The 19,611-nt window shown below is 41.1% G+C and overlaps 2 protein-coding genes across 11 annotated transcripts in view; one reads left to right on the top strand and one right to left on the bottom strand.

The window, feature by feature from the left end:
* Positions 1-1,830: 1,830 nt before the first annotated feature.
* LOC110502290 (poly(rC)-binding protein 3-like) lies at positions 1,831-16,903 on the bottom strand. Of its 4 annotated transcripts, none has more exons than XM_021580215.3 (13): positions 16,739-16,903; positions 10,671-10,736; positions 9,514-9,630; positions 9,299-9,355; positions 9,019-9,135; positions 8,688-8,819; positions 7,943-8,071; positions 7,449-7,544; positions 5,534-5,575; positions 4,997-5,072; positions 4,282-4,334; positions 3,759-3,928; positions 1,831-3,116 (listed from the first exon to the last, which is right to left on the bottom strand). In XM_021580215.3, the coding sequence occupies exons 3-13, from the start codon at positions 9,589-9,591 to the stop codon at positions 2,756-2,758; spliced, it is 1,311 nt and encodes a 436-aa protein (XP_021435890.2). In that variant the 5' UTR covers positions 9,592-9,630; positions 10,671-10,736; positions 16,739-16,903; the 3' UTR covers positions 1,831-2,755. The 4 variants fall into 4 exon arrangements, 3 of the variants coding, with proteins under 3 accessions (XP_021435890.2, XP_090072769.1, XP_036815600.1); XM_090216643.1 differs by having other exon boundaries at positions 8,688-8,746; positions 16,739-16,826; XR_016490908.1 differs by lacking the exon at positions 4,997-5,072 and having other exon boundaries at positions 16,739-16,826.
* An 87-nt stretch (positions 16,904-16,990) lies between these two features.
* Positions 16,991-19,611, top strand: part of mocos (molybdenum cofactor sulfurase) — a 28,410-nt gene continuing 25,789 nt past the window's right edge. For 6 of the 7 annotated variants that reach the window (XR_016490904.1, XR_016490905.1, XR_016490906.1 and 3 more), the window contains exon 1: positions 16,991-17,989. Coding sequence is in view for 3 of the 7 variants with exons in the window: in XM_090216641.1 (XP_090072767.1) it covers positions 17,845-17,989 (145 nt within the window). In the remaining 4 variants the exon portion in view is untranslated. Of the gene's footprint in view, positions 17,990-19,066; positions 19,198-19,611 lie in introns of those variants that run through there. The other variant, XM_090216642.1, reaches the window with a different exon arrangement.

The following is a 19,611-nucleotide window of genomic DNA, read 5'->3' as shown; positions in this document are numbered from 1 at the left end:
GTATAACAGTCTTGTAAACTCCATATCCTGAATGCTGTCATGCAATTCTGTACAATTTCCCCCATAGGAATACTAGATATAAATAGTGTTAGTTCCTAGAAAAAGGTTATTTTGACAAAAATAACATAGACTTTCGTGTACAATAAATTATTGAAAAAGAATCTAGCAAAGTGGAAAGGTATTTGTGGACTCAATTACCATACCATATCTGAATTCTGTCTCACTCTTCATGTGAATGAGAAAGATATACTGTACAGAGGGTATCATAGATATTCCCCTCCCTTGGATTTCTTCACATTTTATTGTGTTACAAAGTGGGACTAAAATAGATTTAATTATACTTTTTTTGTCAATGATCTCAGTAAATGTCAAAGTGGGAAAAAAATCTACAATTTTTACAAAAAAAACCCACCCTGTGATTTCAGCTGTGAGTCTTCTTGGGTTAATCTTTGCCAATGTCAAGCACACCCATATCAATCCATTTTCAATCAAATGTATTTATAAAGCCTGTTTTACATCAGCAGATGTCACAGAGTTCTTATTAAGAAACACAGCCTAAAACCAGAAACTCAGCCTAAAAACAGAAACCCAGCCTAAAACCAGAAACCCAGCCTAAAAACAGCAAGCAATGCAGATGTAGAGGCACGGGGGCTAGGAAAAACTCCCTAGAAAGGCAGGAACCCAGAAAGAAAAGAGGAACCAGGCTATGAGGGGTTGCCAGTCCTTTTTTGGATGTGCCGGGTGGAGATTGTAAGAGTACATGGCCATTAAGGCCCATAACATGATGCAGCCACCACCATGCTTGAAAATAAGGAGGCAGTTACTCAGTGATGTGTTGTGTTGGATTTGCCCCAAACATAAGGCTTTGCATTTAGGCCAAAAAGTGTGTGTTTCCTTGCAGTATAACTTTAGTGCCTTGTTGCATACAGGATGCATGTTTTGGAATATATTTTATTCTGTATATTTCTATTCTTCTTTTCACTCATTCAGGTCATTATTGTATCATAACTACAATGTTGTTGATCCATCCTCAATTTTCTCCCATCACAGCCATTGAACTCTGTAGCTGTTATAAAATCACCATTGGCCTCATTGTGTCATCCCTCAGCAGTTTCCTCCCTGTCCTGCATCTCAGTTCAGAACTGTATCTGTGCTGTGTCTGGATGGTTTAATACATCATCCACAGCATAATTATTAATAGGACCTTTCTTAAAGAGATATTCAATGTCTGATTTGTTATTGTTACCCATCTACCAATCACTTCCCTTCTTTTTTTTGTTGTTGTTGACTTTTACCCCTTTAAGAGGCTTTCAAAAAGCTCCCTGGTCTTTGTAGTTGAATCTGTGCTTGAAATTCAAAACTTGACTGAGGGATCTTACAGATGTTGTATGTATTGGGGACAGAGGAAGGGTTAGTCATTCAAGTCAACAGCTATTATTTCACACAGAGTCCATGTGTAACTTACTATGTAATTTGTTAAGTCACATGTTTACTCCTAAACTAATTTAGGCTTGCCTAAACAAAAGGGTGAATACTTATGCAACTAAAATATTTTAGTTATTACATTTTTATTAACTTGTAAATGTTTGTATAATTGTCTTTTCACCTTTATGGAGTATTTTGTTGTTTAGATCAATTACAAAAAAGTCACAGTAAAATCCATTTCAATCCCACTTTGTAACACAACAAAATGTGAAAAAAATCCAAGGGGGGTGAATACTTATGATACCCACTGTATCAAAACAAGAATTATTCAAATTCAGGGTAACCTAACCTAAAGTGTGTGAATTGTTTAATTTTGCTGCACAATAAAAAAATAGAAAATACCCATTTGTATTCACAAAAGGCTCAATTTATTTAAAATACATTATGTACGTTGTCATAAATATAATAAATTGGAATAGCTCATCAACAAAACTAAGGGTAGACCCTAATTAAAAACACAAGCATAAACATAACGTTGTTACAATATTGTGCTGCATCAATCACATACACTGAGAGCAGAGTAGAATATGAATTGGACTGTAGAGTTCTGTTCTCTTGGACTTCAGTTCTGAGAAAACCAAGTCACAAAAACAGCACTATAGGAGTTAGTTAGGACAGTCCCACTCTACAGGATTCTTGTGTATTGTCAAAGCCACAAGAATCCAATATGGCTTCCTGGTAATCCTTTCAGCACTGCATATGCAACAACAACACTACAGAACACCCAAGCCTGTTACCACTGACGAGAGCCTATTGGAGGAGATGAGGAAATATGACAGCGGAATAGAGTGGAAAAACCCTTGTTACAGTAAACATCACAGTAATAACTACTTTATAAAACAAGTAAACCTACCAATGGTATGCAGCTGCTACAGCGTCAATTCCTGTTTGAAACTGGACTTTTCCTAAGAATATCATTGGTCAACTACTTACATTGATACCAAACAAAGTACAGTACATTCTATCTGAGGAAATTGTTATATTGGAAGTATCAGCTGTTTCTGTGCATCACATACTGTAAGCCTGATAAATGGCTGTGTATTCTTATGTATGTTCAGATACACTAGGGGGTATTTAGCTTCACTTACAGTTGCAAACAATTATACTGATACACTAAAGTAGCTGAATGTCAGGTTTCATTATCAGTAGAGATATCCTTAATCATACAGTCAATATAACTTAATCAAGCTTTGCAACAGGGAACAAGTGTAATGCAGTACTGACCCCAAACACATTTTTGGATGGGGGATTCAATTCTTATCCTATTAAGTCAATATGGGGCAAATTTCTGGCGGTCAGATTTTTTCATGCCAGCAGTAGGTACTTTAGTGCTGTAAGGGGAGAGACCTTGTGGAAGGCCTGAGGCAGCTGCTGGGTGCATAGCCAGCATAGGGAGCGTTTTCATGCCAAGTAGACTGGAAACGGGGACAGCATAGTGCTGGGTGGGGATAGACTGTAAGGTGGAGGGGGAGTGCATGTTCATGGTGTCAGGGACTTGGGTAGTGGCAGCCATGACAGCCATAGAGGTTGGTGTGGAGACAGTGGGAACAGACTGAGAGAAGCTCATGTTGTTGAGGTCAACAGGTGATGCAGAGGAAGCAGCATGCATGGTGTATTTAGCCATCTCTAAGCTGTAAACAGATACAGGGAAGGTAGTCATTTTTTGGAGAGGATCGGGTGGGGAGAAAATGGGTAGGATTCAGCAAAGGTGTTGAAGAGAGGCATATCCAAAGAAAGTAGGAAAGAGAATGGGCAAAGCATTGGAGGAGAGTTGAAAAATAGAGAAAAAATAATTACATGAAGAATGTTATGTGTTAAAAGCAGAATTAATAAGACAAAAGGGTTTTCATGCTTTTGTGAGTATGGATCAGTTGATTGTAAGTAGACCCCAAGGCACTAAGATTAGATGTAATGCTTTTCCAAAAAACAAAACAATGTCATCCTTTCATCATGTCAACATTGTTTGTTTGACTATCTTGTCTGTTGTTAGACTATCTTGTCTGTTATTTGATTATCTTGTCTGTTAGACTATCTTGTCTGTTGTTTGATTATCTTGTCTGTTAGACTATATTGTCTGTTGTTTGATTATATCTTGTCTGTTGTTTGATTATATCTTCTGTTGTTTGACTATCTTGTCTGTTGTTTGACTATCTTGTCTGTCGTTTGACTATCTTGTCTGTTTTTCTCCTCCATTGTCAGCTGTATCTTGTCAGTTGTCTGTCATGTAGTGCACACTCCCAACTGACCGGTTAGAGGTAGTGAAGCAGTCTTACCTGGCATTGATGAGGTAGTGTGCCACATTGATGCTGGTCGGAGAGCCTATGATCGTGACTTGGCGCATGGGCGATCCGTCCGTGGCACTGGCTATCTTAATGTGAGCTCCTGACACCTGGCGAATCTCATTGACCTTGCTTCCGTGTCTGCCAATTATGGAGCCAATAAGCTGAGGGAAAGATTGGAAAGTGAAAATGAAAATGAAAAGATGTGTCATGCATGTTGCTCGTGCATTATCAGTCCAATTAAAATATCTGCATCCTCCATAATGTTATCTCCCCAATTGGAATATCTGACATTTTCCTTGCCAATTTGGACATCTGACTATTTTATTTCTCTCAGTTTGGAAACATGTCTACCTAAAAGATAAGAATAGAACATCATGTAGAGAGATAGCATTCAGTTGGCTTACATTTCGGGAAAACAACCATTTCAGCTGTCATTCTCATTTTAGGGTGCCTAAAAGAATGTGATCTATATGACGTACATTGTATGATGCTGATGAGACTGAGCAAAACTTACTTCATTGGGTATTGCCAGCTCCTGAGAACTGGTGGGGACAGAGGCACCCATTCCTGCAGAGTAGGACATAGCATGGTAACGACAGTGCTACATCGTTTCCATATGCACTGAATATAATGGCATTGTATGCTATGTCTGATGCCGGAGGCATCACATTCATGAACTATTTGGCAACTGTCAACAATTCAGGTCATATTGCATACACATCTAACATGAAACTATAACATGATACCACAAAAAAAGAGCAAAGTTCCTTAACACATTATTAATAGACCTTAGCATTACAATCGGGGAATTTTCTCATTTTGAAGTGCACCATTTTTTTGTTGTTGCAATACCCTGTCAGGCAATAATTCTCCCTGTTTGAATGTTGTGTTATTTCAATTTGCTTGCTTGTTTGTTGTGGGGTAGAATACGTGGGGGTGGTATAGGTCAGGATTGGTATGGAGGGTGTTAGAAACAGAGGAGAATCATTGCCAAGGTCAAGGAGAGGGGTCTGTAAGTTGTAGGCTACCACTTCATATAGAAAGGGCTCCATCTTTTCAGACATACAGTAGAACATAACCATGTCAAATAATGGAAAGAAGATGTGCTCCTTCCAGAAGCAGAAGAGGGTTTTTGATTGGTGTGATGAGCACAGCAGGACAGAGAGTGGAAGAAAGAGGACAAAGAGAGAGGGATAGATGGACTTCCCCAGGGAGCCTTGGGTACGTACCAGGGAAGGTAGGGTTGCTCTGCCCAAGGGAAGGGAGGGGGATATGCTGCATAGCCAACTGGTGAAGCTTGGTCAACTGCAGGGTAGGAAGGAAGTTAGAACTAACCAATCAAACTGGATTATTTCAGAGGAGATGACAGCTATAGCTACCATACAGAACCAATCTGAAGTTCAAACACAGAGTTCAAAGTGTGTGTTAATTTGGTGAAGAATTTGATGAGGGTCTTCAGAATCCTGCTGGCTTGTCATGGAAGTGATTTGATTTGTCATTATTACATGTGGTATTTCTATGAGCAAGAAGGGCCAAGCCATCATTAGTTTTACTTTATGGTCCCTGTCTTTGCTGACACTCTTTTGAAAGAAAGCACGCTGCTATGTTAGTGTTAGTAAAGACTACAGTACAGGAAAGTGCTAGTGTTTCATCCTTGCTAGTGGGTGCACTGAGGGCATAGTGTTGGCTTGGAAGGCAGTGGTGGTGGTGGTGGGCAGGAGTGGGTCATTGGGGTGGGTGTTACTGGATCGGACAAATACACTTACATCTTGATGTGGAAAAGCATACTGTCCTTGAATTGTGAAGGCCTGAAAAAAATGGGATACAATATTGATTGGGTTACTATAACTGTTTGAACATTTTTACTCTTGTCCCTTTTTGATTCTTTTCAAAAGAGTTGCAACACGTGAGAATTGAATGTAGCTTCTATGCTGCTTTATTCACATCCCTGAAATCTGTAAGACCTTTAAAAAATGTCCCATGTTTTTATCTACTACCTCCATGGTTCGATCCACCTAATTTAATCTAAAAGATAATCCATTCGTTTTTTGTTTTTTTTTAATGTGAAAGGTCACAATGGATTTTGCTACATGTAAGACGAGAGCGCATCAGTACATTGCCGTTATTTGTAAAGGGAAGATGGGCTTACTAACAGCTGTGTACTTCCATGACAGATCTGACCAGGGGCAATAGATGTTTCAGTCAACTGGCTGTAGCAGCAATTTCTCCTCATCTGGCCACTCACAATCTACAAATAGTGGTGAGATGTCTTTATATGCAGATTCTTCCCTCTAGTGGTGAAAGATACCCTGGTTGATGTTTGGCTTGTGCATTGTGTTTCACTTCAGAATTACATTTCATAACTTGATTACTCTGAATTGAAAAAGGTCAGGAAAATGCAGAATCTGCATTTTAATTGGAAAAACAGGAAATGCAATGAATTTCCATGAAATTCCAAGAATGAGGGCCTCCCAAGTGGCGCAGTGGTCTAAGGCACTGAGTTGCAGTGCTAGCTGTTCCTCTAGAGGTTCTGGGTTTGAGTCCAGGCGACCTTGAGACCCAGGGGGCGGCACACAATTGGCCCAGCGTCGTTAGGGCCTTGTCCCATCGCGCACTAGCGACTCCTGTGGTGGGCCTGGCACAGTGCACGCTGACATGATCGCCAGGTGTACGGTGTTTCCTCTGACACATTGGTGCTTCTGGGTTAAGTGGGCATTGTGCCAAGAAGCAGTGGTTGGGTTGTGTTTCGGAAGATGCATTGGCTCTCAACCTTCGCCTCTCCCGAGTCTGTACGGGAGTTGCAGCGATGAGACAAGAATGTAACTACCAATTGGATACCATGAAAAAGGGGGTAAAAAAAAAATGCAAAAAAATGTTGTAATTCGTGGAATGATTGTTGCCAAGTTTGCATTTTTACCAGAGCTCATTTTTATACACATATTTAATTACAAGCAGGTATGTTAATTAATGTACAAAACAACATTATGTGGCTAGTAGCTCTCCTTCCAGCCTTCCACAGAGTTAGATGACCAAATGTGAATTCATTTATCGTCATATAACAGGTTAATTTTCAAGGAATTCATTAGCATGGACACATACATTAACATTTCTAATGGAAGTGACCTATCCTCATAACTATGCAGAATGCCTTGAACATGGTGGCTTTTTTAGCAAGGTGATCGACAATGTCCTGAACATAACGTCATCACCCTTAGAAAGATATTTGATCATATACATTTACATTTTACATTTTCGTCATTTAGCAGACACTCTTAGTCAGAGCGACTTACAAGTTAGTGCAATCATCTTACGATAGCTAGGTGAGACAACCACATATATCACTCATAGTAAGTACATTTTTCCTCAACAAAGTAGCTATCAGCAAAGTCAAGTGCGAGTGTTAGTTCTCAAAAGGCAAAAAAATAGGAGGGTGGGGGGTACTGTGGTATTATTTAAGATACTCTTTGAAGAGGTAGGGTTTCAGATGTTTTTGGAAGATGGGCAGGTCCTAGCTTTAGGGGGAAGCTGGTTCCACCATTGGGGTGCAAGGACAGAGAAGGACACTTGCCATCACTTGCCAATCATTAGTGCCAAAGGGCTGATGTGTGTGTGTGTTTTTTTTTTTTACCTTACTGTTTTGTATTAAAGTGTCACTTTTGTACATGCAAAAATGGTACTCACTTGTGAGGCATGTTGTTGTTGTTGTTGAAATACTGGATGGACAGCTCCAGGTATGGTCTTGGGGCGATATGGGATTGTTGCTCCTTTGGGCGGTGACTGAAGACACGAACAAACAACAAACAGCAATGGCTGATTGGACAAACACATCACTATCAACAACAGGTTTCATTTTTTTATTTAACCTTTATTTAATTAGGCAAGTCAGTTAAGAACAAATTCTTATTTACAATGACGGCCTACCCGGGCCAAACCCTCCCCTAACCCGGACGACGCTGAGCCAACTGTGCACCACCCTATGGGGCAGGTAGTGAGATTGCATTGTTTCTTAGATTACTTTGATATCAATTGGTCTGATATGTCTGTAGCCTCCATTATTATGGTGTGAACCTGAGTTAAATACCATAATTATGGAGCCTATAGCCATTTCAGGTCTGACCAAACAGCTAATTGGATGCTATAATAATACTGTATGTTAATTGTATTGGCATGATTACCTCCAGCATGACAGAGCAGATGTGTCTGACACACTGCGTGATGGCCTGAGGAGTGCCTGAGATAGTGACAGCTCTCTCAGTGGATTCCGGCAGCATGTCCCCTGCCACCTGCACCTGAGCACCTGTGGTCTGGACATATCATACAATAGGAGTCAATTACAGAGATAGGGAATTACTTGTCAAAAGATTACATAGGTCATTAGATCATATATAATTAACATATTACAAATATATTGTATAATTGTACAATGTCTGATATTGATATTTGACACTCACAACGTTCATGTTGTACAAATTTGTCTCTTGTGACAGACTGCTGGACAGCGCACACAAGATTTGGTTCTGTGTTCCAAGATTATGTCAACATAAATATTTGACATCTAATTATTCGGAGAGTGCAATCCTGCTCATTGTTAATTTACTGTGTTTACAATGAAGATTCAGCACCCATTCCGTCGATCAATACATTATTTTGAGTGAGCACATTGTTTGGTACTCCACACTTATCAGTCTCCCTGAATAGTGTTGTGTGGTGCTGTTGCGTCATTGTAATTAATACACCTGAGGCTGTTTCATTGGGTGATGTAAAGGTTAGGATGGGATCACCAGATATGTGCTGTATAAACAACTCCTAAAGTCATGAGTTGGCTATACAGCTCAAACAGATCTGGGAGCAGTCTAAATCAAATGAGCCCTCCGCTGGACAAATGTAAATGAGAGATGCTTGAGGCCTAGCTTCTTTTACCTCTCGGATCTCCTTGATCTTGGAGCCTCCTTTGCCTATCAAGGAGCCACATTGACTGCCTGGGAACACAAGGCGGAGTGTCACTGGAGGATGGCTTGTTACAGTGCTGTTTGTCATTGCAGCTGTAATGTCCTGAAATAGAGGTTTAGACAACAGTTTTTAAGGTTATCAAAAAATAGGGGTCTGATCTCAGAAATGATATCATGAGCTTTTGTACTGTATCATTCATTGAAGTCAATGGAAGATTTGAGTCAAATGTTGCCGCAAGGTGAGGAAATGAGTTACTTTAGTACTTACAGGATGTTAACATGGTACCAGAGTATTTTGTTACCTCCTCAAACTTCTCAGCGATCATAGAGAAAGCTCTGAAGATGCCCTCTGTTGGTCCTGTGATGGTAACAATCCTTTCTGGAGAAGATCCCTCTGAAATGTTGATGCGAGCGCCACTCTGGAAACACTCACAGAGTTTTAGGTGAGTCGTGTAAAACATACACTTTATTCCAGAAAGCAAGGCATACACTGTATTCCAATTCTATTGACATTTTATTTCCGTTATATTGAGAGAAAAAAAACATGTTTTTTTTAATAACAGTTGTAGGGATAAGACTTACCTCCTCTCTCATCTTTTTGACGGTTTCCCCTTTCTTTCCAATTATGCTGCCCACTTCCTGTTAATGAGACACCCAAAAATGTAGCATCAACATTTCTAAGCCTTAAATCAATAACAATCATAAAAAATATGATATGAAAAAAAAAATATGTGATCTGACAATCAGAATAATGTAAAAGAAGAGGGATATGTTGTAATGATGAGACGTGCGTTTACCTTCCCATGCATGAGAAGCCGAAACGTGAGGGTAACATTCAGCCCCCCCCCTGAGGCCCCATCTTCCTTGTCAGACATATTCACACTTATCAACGGACTAGACACTCATACAACACTCTGTAGACAAAAACGGGGACCCAATTCACATGAAACTGGCATAGTCAATAGATTTTGTTCAGTCGGTCATAACATAACATAAAAATTCAAAAGCCCTGCACGACCCTTGAAATGTATCCAATATAACAGGCAGTCAATAAAACTCTAATGGAAAGGCTTTCCCAGAATTAATCAGACAATTCATTTGTCATTTTACAATTAAAGAGTTTTCCCTATAATGCCGTTGTCTTTGATTTTGACGTCAAGTTTTTCACCACATATGAACTCAAAAGTTAAATCCAAGCCTCCAGAGTGAAATGTGCCCACATACCGGTAAGCATGCATGGTAACATATTTCTTTATCATTAGCCCGATGATGCAAGGCTGATCATTATCCTGTTTTAGCGGTTGATAGTTGCTACTGGGTAAAATTAGCTTTGCCCCTGGTGTGATGCTCACATGGGACTCCCTCATTAGTTCCATCTAAACAGAACATGTGTGATTCTTCTTTGATTATACAAAAAGGAACTGCTTGAGTCCTACAGAGAAGAAGATCAACTGATGTCTGTGTGACTGTCTCTAACATGACCCTGCCAATATCACACTGTGGGAGAACAATGTCCCACTGTTCGCATGTAACATTCATCCTATACCCAAAACCACAGAGGAATGTCTCTGAATATAACACAGACGGAAGTAGGACACTCAACATGGACATACATGCTACTTGGTGAGGGTGAATGCAACGGTCTAAGGCACTGCATCTCAGTACTAGAGGCGTCACGACAGACACCCTGGTTCGAATCCAGGCTGTGATTGGGATTCCCATAGGGCGGCGCACAATTGGCCCAGCATCGTCCCGGTTTAGCCGGTGTAGGCAGTCAATGTAAATAAGAATTTGTTCTTAACTGAACAGAATCATTTTTTCAACCAACCAAAATTATTTCAATTATTTCCCAAGGCTACAACAATGCTCTAAATATAACTGTATTTGTCACTTATGTATCTTACAAAGTGTGGCATGACTCCTGCATGATGTTTGACCCCACTCAGATACTTACATAGTTTAATAGGATCTCTACGCACACACCAATTGATGAAGACACAGCTTTGCCGCCATGCCACACCTAAAAAAAGGCATGGAAGCAACAAGGATTACACACAAGGATGATCATGAGTAAAATAATGTTTGAGTTTGACAATAACATCCCACTGGGCACAGAGGTCAGTTTAACATCTAGTTTGGATTTACATTTGGTTGAGTTGTCAACTAATGTGAATTCAACGTGGAATCAACAACATTTTTTTATTGTCATTGGAATTAGGTTAAAGGTTGGGTGAACAAAATATGAAATTCCCTGACGTTGATGACTTTTTGCAAATCAATCAGTTTCCACATTGATTCAACGACATCACATACATTTTTGGAGTTGAAATGACGTGGAAACCACGTTGATTCAACCAATTTTGCCCAGTGGGATATCATCACATTCACACAGCATATATTTGTTTCATTACAATTGCTTCAATATTCATAATAATTCTCCAATAAAATTTGGGTTTTCTTAAGGGTCCTCAACTTCCTGCTTGTGAACAAGGACAATTGGAGAGCGAGGTCAAGCCTGGGTCATTTCCCAGCAAGCAATGCAAAAATCTACACACATTCCATTGTTGCAAATACCAGACAAGGGCCATTTCAAAAATAATATACTATCGTTGCAAATAACAATATTAGGAATCCAAAAAGTTGTTGAGCAGCCAGCAGGGTACGGTGCCTTCGGAAAGTATTCAGACCCTTTGACTTGTTCCACATTTTGTTAGGTTACAGCCTTATTCTAAAATGTATTCACTTGTACTTTTCCCTCATCAATCTGCACACAATACCCAATAATAGCAAAGCAAAAACTGGTTTATAGAAATGTTTGCTAATTTATTAAAAATAAAAAACTGAAATATCACATTTACGTATGTATTCAGACCCTTTACTCAGTACTTTGTTGAAGCAACTATGGCAGCAGTTAAAGCCTTGAGTCTTCTTGGGTATGACGCTACAAGCTTGGCACACCTGTATTTGGGTGTTTCTCCCATTCTTCTCTTATGATCCTCTCAAGCTCTGTCAGATTGGATGGGGAATGTTGCTGCACAGCTATTTTTGGGTCTCTCCAGAGATGTTTGATCGGGTTCAAGTCCGGGCTCTGGCTGGGCCACTCAAGGACATTCAGAGACTTGTCCCGAAGCCACTCCTGCGTTGTCTTGACTGTGTGCTTAGGGTCGTTGTCCTATTGGAAGGTGAACCTTCACCACAGTCTGAGGTCCTGAGCACTCTGGAGCAGGTTTTCATCAAGGATCTTCCTGTACTTTGCTCCGTTCATCTTTGCCTCGATCCTGACTAGTCTCCCAGTCCCTGCCGCTGAAAGAAAAAAAACATCCCCACAGCAGGATGCTGCCACCATCATCCTTCACCGTAGGGAAGGTGCCAGGTTTCCGCCAAATAGTTCAATCTTGGTTTCATCAGACCAGAGAATCTTGCTTCTCATGGTCTGAGAGTCTTTAGGTGACTTTTGGCAAACTCCAAGCGGGCTGTCATGTGCCTTTTACTGAAGAGTGGCTTTCGTCTGGCCACTCTACCATAAAGGCCTAATTGGTGGAGTGCTGCAGAGATCGCTGTCCTTCTGGAAGGTTCTCCCATCTCCATAGAGGAACTCTAGAGCTCTGTCAGAGTGACCATCGGGTTCTTGATCACCTCCCTGACCAAGGCCCTTCTCCCCCGATTGCTTAGTTTGGCCGGGCAGCCAGCTCCAGGAAGAGTCTTGGTGGTTCCAAACTTCTTCCATTTAAGAATGATGGAGGCCACTGTGTTCTTGGGGACCTTCAATGCTGCAGAAATATTTTGGTACCCTTCCCGAGATCTGTGCCTCGACACAATCCTGTCTCGGAGCTCTACAGACAATTCCTTCGACCTCATGACTTGCTCTGACATGTGCTGTCCACTGTGGGACCTTATATAGACAGGTGTGTGCCTCCAAATCATGTCCAATCAATTTACCACAGGTGGACTCCGATCAAGTTGTAGAAGCATCTCAAGTATGATCAATGGAAACAGGATGGACCTGAGTTCAATTTCGAGTCTCTTAGCAAAGGGTCTGAATACTTATGTAAATAAGGTATTTCTGTTTTTTATTTTTTATACATTTGCAAAAATGTCTAAACTGTTTTCGCTTTGTCATTATGCGGTATTGTGTGTAGATTGCTGAGGAATTTTTTTTATTTAATCCCTTTAGAATAAGGCTGTAACGTGTCAAATGTGGAAAAAGTCAAGGGGTCTGAATACCTTCCGAATGCACTGTATATATGGCCTAACAAGAGTGATTCCCTTCTCTGTGTCATTTTAAAGTACTGTAAATGCATCCAACAAACAGCAACATCCCAGCCTAATCCTATAGGCCAGGATTTGTTTGGTTAATGCTTAAGACCCTTCTGACCCATTTCTTTCACCTCTAGCATGTCAGCACCCACTCACTACTTTAGAACAAAACACTGATACAAAACAGCAGCCATAAACATGATTTACAGATTATCTCATATTTCAATCATTCATGCTTTTCCCAAACAACAACAAACAAACATGTGCAGTGACAACGGGTTTTAATAACAATTTCATTTTTGTGAGCAAAATTCAATTACGCGTCAGTGTTCACATGTACTCTTGACTAACTCTTATCTTGAGAACAAAATCGATATTGAATTTGATCTTTGATACTCATGAAATAGTCATTTCTGGAAGATATTTATCATAAGAAAAATGACTTTGTTCAGAGACTGTGTTGTGGCCCGCGCCCTAATTGTGTGTTATAGGGCCTAAATACTGTTCTGTAACATCGGAGTATATTAAAACCTTCCTCTCACATCATGCAACGAGATTAGGCCAATCTAAGCTTGGGGATAAAATAAATGTTTTCCTGGTATACAAGGGTATAGAACATTGAACATTACCTAAAGCCTCACCTTTACATCAGTTTCGTCAATAAAATGCAGTTCTGTACATAAAATGGAATACTGCATGGAATACAATGGAACAAAACCGTCTCTGACGCTTGTCGGACATGGCAGGGCTTGAAAACCATTACGGACCACAAAGGGAAACCCAGACACAAGCTGCCCAGTAACGCGAGCCTAGCAGATGAGCTAAATGCCTTTTATATTCACTTCGAGGCAAGCAACACTGAAGCACGCATGAGAGCACAGGCGTTCTGGATGACTGTGTGATAATGCTCTTAGTAGTCGATGTGAACAAAACATTATTTTTTTGTGTGTGTATTTTCACCCCAATTTCGTGGTATCCAATTAGTAGTTACAGTCTTGTCTCATCGCTGCAACTCCCGTACGGATTTGGGAGAGGCGAAGGTCGAGAGACGTGCGTCCTCCGAAACATACCCCAACCAAACCGCACTGCTTCTTGACACAATGCTTAACCTGGAAGCCAGCCGCACCAATGTATCGGAGGAAACACCATACACCTGACGACCATGTCAGCGTGCACTGCGCCCGGCCCACCACAGGAGTCGCTAGTGAGCAATAGGACAAGGATATCCGGGCCAAACCCTCCCCTAACCCGGACGATGTTGGGCCAAGTGTGCGCCACCCCATGGGTGTCCCGGTCGCGGCCGGCTGCGACAGAGACAGGACTCGAACCCATAATCTCTAGCAGAACAGCGAGCACTGTGATGCAGTGCCTTAGACCACTGTGCCACTCGGGAGGCCCCCTGAACAAAACCTTTAAACAGGTCAACATTCACAAAGCCGCTGGGCCGGAAGGATTACCAGGACGTGTACTCAAAGCATGCGTGGACCAACTGTCAAGTGGCTTCACTGACATTTTCAACCTCTCCCTGACCGAGTCTGTAATACCAACATGTTCCAAGCAGACCCCCAATAGTCCCTGTGCCCAAGAACACAAAGGCAACCTTCCTAAATGTCTACAGACCCGTAGCACTCACGTCCGTAGCCATGAAGTGCTTTGAAAGGCTGGTGATGGTTCACATCAACACCATTATCCCAGTAACCCTAGACCCACTCCAATCTGCATATCGCCCAAACAGATCCACAGATGACGCAATCTCTATTGCACTTCACACTGCCCTTTCCCACCTGGACAAAAGGAACACTTATGTAAGAATGCTATTCATAGCGTTCAACACCATAGTACCCTCAAAGCTCATCACTAAGCTAAGGATCCTGGGACTAAACCCCTCCCTCTGTAACTGGATCCTGGATTTCCTGATGGGCCGCCCCCAGGTGGTGAGGGTAGGTAGCAACACATCTGCCACTCTGATCCCCAACACTGGAGCTCCCCAGGGGTACGTGCTCAGTCCCCTCCTGTACTGCCTGTTCACCGACGGCTGTATGGCCAGGCACAACTCCAACACCATCATTAAGTTTGCAGACGACACAACAGTGGTAGGCCTGACCACCAACAACGACGAGACAGCCTATAGGGAGGAAGTCAGAGACCTGGTCGGGTGGTGCCAGAATAACAACCTATCCCTCAACGTAACCAAGACTAAGGAGATGATTGTGGACTACAGGAAATGGAGAACCGAGCACGCCCCAATTCTCATCGACGGGGCTGTAGTGGAGCAGGTTGAGAGCTTCAAGTTCATTGGTGTCCACATCAACAACAAACTAGAATGGTCCAAACACACCAAGACAGTCGTGAAGAGGGCATGACGAAGCCTATTCCCCCTCGAAACTAAAAAGATTCGGCATGGGTCCTGAGATCCTCAAAAGGTTCTACAGCTGCAACATCGAGAGCATCCTGAGTGGTTGCATCACTGCCTGGTACGGCAATTGCTCGGCCTCTGACTGCAAGGCACTACAGAGGGTAGTGCGTACGGCCCAGTACATCACTGGGGCTAAGCTGCCTGCTCCCGTACATTGGCTAACCAGGCTATCTGCATTGTGTCCCACCCACCAACCCCTCTTTTACGCCACTGCTACTCTCTGTTCATCATATATGCATAGTCACTTTAACCAGATCTACATGTACATACTACCTCAAACAGCCTGAATTAACCGGTGTCTATATGTAGCCTCGCTACTTTTAAAGCCTTGCTACTGTATATACTGTCTTTTTACTGTTGTTTTATTTCTTTACCTACCTACTGTTCACCTAATACCTTTTTTGCACTATTGGTTAGAGCCTGTAAGTAAGCATTTCACTGTAAGGTTGTATTCGGCGTACGTGACAAATAAACTTTGATTTGATTTGAACTGCTCGGCATCTGACCGTAAGGCGCTACAGAGGGTAGTGCGAACGGCCCAGTACATCACTGGGGCCAAGCTTCCTGCCATCCAGGACCTATATAATAGGCGGTGTCAGAGGAAAGCCCATAAAATTGGCAGCGACTCCAGTCACCCAAGTTATAGACTGTTTTCTAGGACCAAAAGGCTCCTCAACAGCTTCTACCCCCAAGCAATTAGACTGCTGAACAATTCATCAAAATTGCCCCCTCTTGTACACTGCTGCTACTGGCAGTTTGTTTGTTACCTATGCATAGTCACTTCGCCCTCACCTACATGTACAGATTACCTCAACTAGCCTCAACCCCTGCACACTGACTCGGTACCGGTGCCACCTGTATATAGCCTCGTTATTGTTATTCTTATTGTATTACTTTGTATTATTACTTTTTTATTGTAGCCTACTTGGTAAATATTTTCTTCTTCTTGAACTGCACTGTTGGTTTAACGGCGTGTAAGTAAGCATTTTGCGGTAAAGTCTACACTTGTTGTATTCGGCGCATGTGGCAAATAAAGTTTGATTTTGATTTGAATTTAACAATAAGGGTATAGAAACTCAATGACACGGTTAGCTAAGTATGTGTCAACTCAGGGAAGACGGCTATTGTAAGTCTACTTCACAGAACTCAAGATAAGAGGGCAATTTATTTGTAAATCGTTAAAAGAACAGGGGATTCAAGTCTACGGTTGAGTAAGACTACTGTAGTTTTCTTCTTTGCAATATTATTACCAAGGGAAACATAACGTATCTGAAAGCCTAAATCCGCTGTTAGCCCCATTGGTTGAGGGGCCTGTAATGTGACAAGAACTATTAGTATTAAACACTAACCTGCTGTTTTAGTATAAATATTAAGACCTCTTCCTCGTCTCTCCAGAATGAGTAGTCCTCTAGTTTTACAGTCGTCGTTAAATGTTTGACCCCCTTTGTTGTCAGTTATTGCACAGAGAATCGACAGATGGCTATCTGTGCCCCTAGACTGGCTGGAGTGAGGTTGGCTTTGCTATTTGTCCGTCCTCTAGTTTAGCCCTAGATAATCCCCTACAGAGGGCAAAATAACCTGCATCTCTCCATTTCAGTGGCACATGAGAGGTGTTGCTCTGTGGAAAGATCCACCAGCTGCTGAGGCCTGAGGGCAGGGCAAATTGGCTCCTCTGCAGGACACTGTCCAGAGAGCGCTATGGTTATAGTGTCTGCATGGGTTATGTTTAGAGAGACATCCATAATGTCTTCATGGGATGCTTTACCCTTACTCTGCCCCTCCCCCACATCAAGCCTTTACAATCCATAATGAGGCCATAATGGATACAATGCAGCCCTTCTGCCCATAGAGCTGCATTCAGCTGAGCCACCAAATTGTGAAGGGAAATGAATCAGCGAAGCATAAGTGGCATATTTAATTACTGCTCACTGCATGGAAAGGAGACAATAATGGCCTCTGCGAATTCCTCATGTCACTTGCTTCCAGACCACGTGCTTTGGCCTCCATATATCAAAAATGATTATTATTGCATTTCTGCAGGTGTGTGTACATTACATTGATGTGTGTGTGTGTTAATGCACATTCTTGAATTACATTTCAAATCACTCCTTGAATTGACTGAATAGGAATTTTAATTGTTATGGTTATCACTAAATAAATCCGTAATAGCAACAGTATTTCATTTTCATTAGCCAGTATTATGTTTTGCCCAATTATTGTCCCGATTGACAGATTCGGTCCATTTTCAAATGTAAATGATGTTGTATTCCATTTCCTGCATTCTCAGTAACAGATCTATAATTATCTCAGTCGTATTGTCTTGGGAATGCGAGGTAAATCGTTTCGATACAAATGACTACTACTAAAACAGACTGTCACTGTCTGTCAGCGATGCAGTGTGAACTTAGAACTTTGTCAACTCGATACTGCCATTCGACATGTGCAAGACGCGAAAATGCCACTGCATGAGGGCATGGAGAAGGAATCGTTGAATTTTAATCAACTGTGTACGTTTGAGAGCTTCGAGGAAGTGTGGAATCATTACGGTTATAAGAGTGTCTTCCAAGACGTGATAGAACGGGAGTTCTCAAGGATTAAAGGTACATTGGGTTACTTTTTGCGTGGGGTTTATGTTAAATTAAACTGGTTCAATGCAAACCGGTGATGTAACATTGTAACATAGTATATGTTATATGTTATGCAGGGACAATCTGCCATAGATAAATGCACACAAACATATTTAAAAATGTATTCATGATTTAAATAATTAACCACACTTTCTTTCATTTTATTCATTTATATTATTTCTTCATTTATTTATGTATTTCTTCCTTTGTGCGTGGTATATAACACCATTGGTTGATCAATGCCACGGCGTATTGAGCGATTACATTTGCCTGGGCTGCGTTTAAGTATGACAGCACTTATTAAGTTTTGTTCCACATTAGCACCCCCCAAAAAAATAATGTGTAGCGCATATAGCTATGTATCAATATGATATGTCACTTTTTTGGAGGGACATTGGAGATAAAGTCTGTTATGTGCTGCTGTATAAACTCTAAACAGTTGTATTCCGTGGTTGTCACCGAGTAGGCTGATACCTCATTTCATGGAGCCAAGATCGATAGGTAAAGCTGTACATTGCAATATGAACATTCAATACACAGTAGCTTACAGTATGCCCCAATACAATTCTGAAGTCTAATACATCCACAGTGCAATTTCAAATTAACCAATTATTGTATTTAGTTGAATTTATATAACAACATTCGAAACGTTTAATTATTATCCAGTTCAAATATGGCATGATTCCCCTATTTGTATCTGTTTGCGTCAGTTTCCATTCTGGACTTTTATTTTGAAGGCAATCCTCAAATTCTAATATTGTGGCTAATCGTTATTGTGGCTAGCTTCACATAGGTGGTTCAAAAACAGTCAAGCAACGTGCTGCGGATGGGTATAAAATGTGGAACGTACCAACAGGAATCTATTCCAAAAACTTCAAGGTTGCCAACAAACAACGCATACGGAGTTGTATAGCGGCCAAATAAAATACCGGGTAGGGAGTGGGCTGTTTCATTAAGGTTTCACTCACCACGTTTATTCCGAAAAATGTGTCTGGTAGCCTATGGACAAACATTAAGAATAAGCTATGTGGTGAACTAGTTAGCTAGGTGAATTGGTCATGCTACTTTGTATGCCTTGTTTGTTGTCAACCTTGTACTTTACAACGTTTTTGGAACAGATTCCTGTTGGAACGTTCCACAAATTATACCCACCCACGTGCTGTGACATTCATCAAGCAATGGTGTGTTAGATACCACCCACCGAAGTTTGATTGAAACCTCCTCATGATATTGGAGGAAGAAATACAAAAAATATATAAATTAATCAAATTAATAAAAGTTTGAACAATTAGATAAATAATTGAATACGTACAGATATGTAGAGAATATTAATTTTAGTCAGTGTTTTTTGTATTTGCTTGCTCATTTTTAAAATTATGTGTGGATTAATTAATTAATCTATGTGTGCATGTATTTATTACTTTATTTAATTATAATTTCAGCAGGTTTGGTCCTCCATAGTATGTTGTTGTGTTCTTATGACAATGTTGTTATTAGATGCACATAAGTGATTACCCTGCTGAAAAAACAAGAAGGGTGTGCTTGGGGCCTGCAATTCAGGGCATTCCTGCATGTGGGTGTTCTTTTGGTCAATG

This window comes from Oncorhynchus mykiss, chromosome 23, assembly GCF_057628025.1.
Source record: "Oncorhynchus mykiss isolate SJ-2025 chromosome 23, ASM5762802v1, whole genome shotgun sequence".
NCBI lineage: Eukaryota > Metazoa > Chordata > Actinopteri > Salmoniformes > Salmonidae > Oncorhynchus > Oncorhynchus mykiss.
This window is presented reverse-complemented; position numbering and strand designations above follow the sequence as displayed.

What these genes read in the sequence shown, in the direction of transcription:
- LOC110502290 (XM_021580215.3), bottom strand. Translation starts at nt 9,591, where the DNA reads ATGTCTGACAAGGAAGATGGGGCCTCAGGGGGGGGGCTGAATGTTACC. An exon ending in GGCTTCTCATGCATGGGAAG is followed by an intron (nt 9,356 to 9,513) that starts GTAAACGCACGT and finishes TCTCATTAACAG; the next exon opens with GAAGTGGGCAGCATAATTGG. An exon ending in TCGCTGAGAAGTTTGAGGAG is followed by an intron (nt 8,820 to 9,018) that starts GTAACAAAATAC and finishes CCTCTATTTCAG; the next exon opens with GACATTACAGCTGCAATGAC.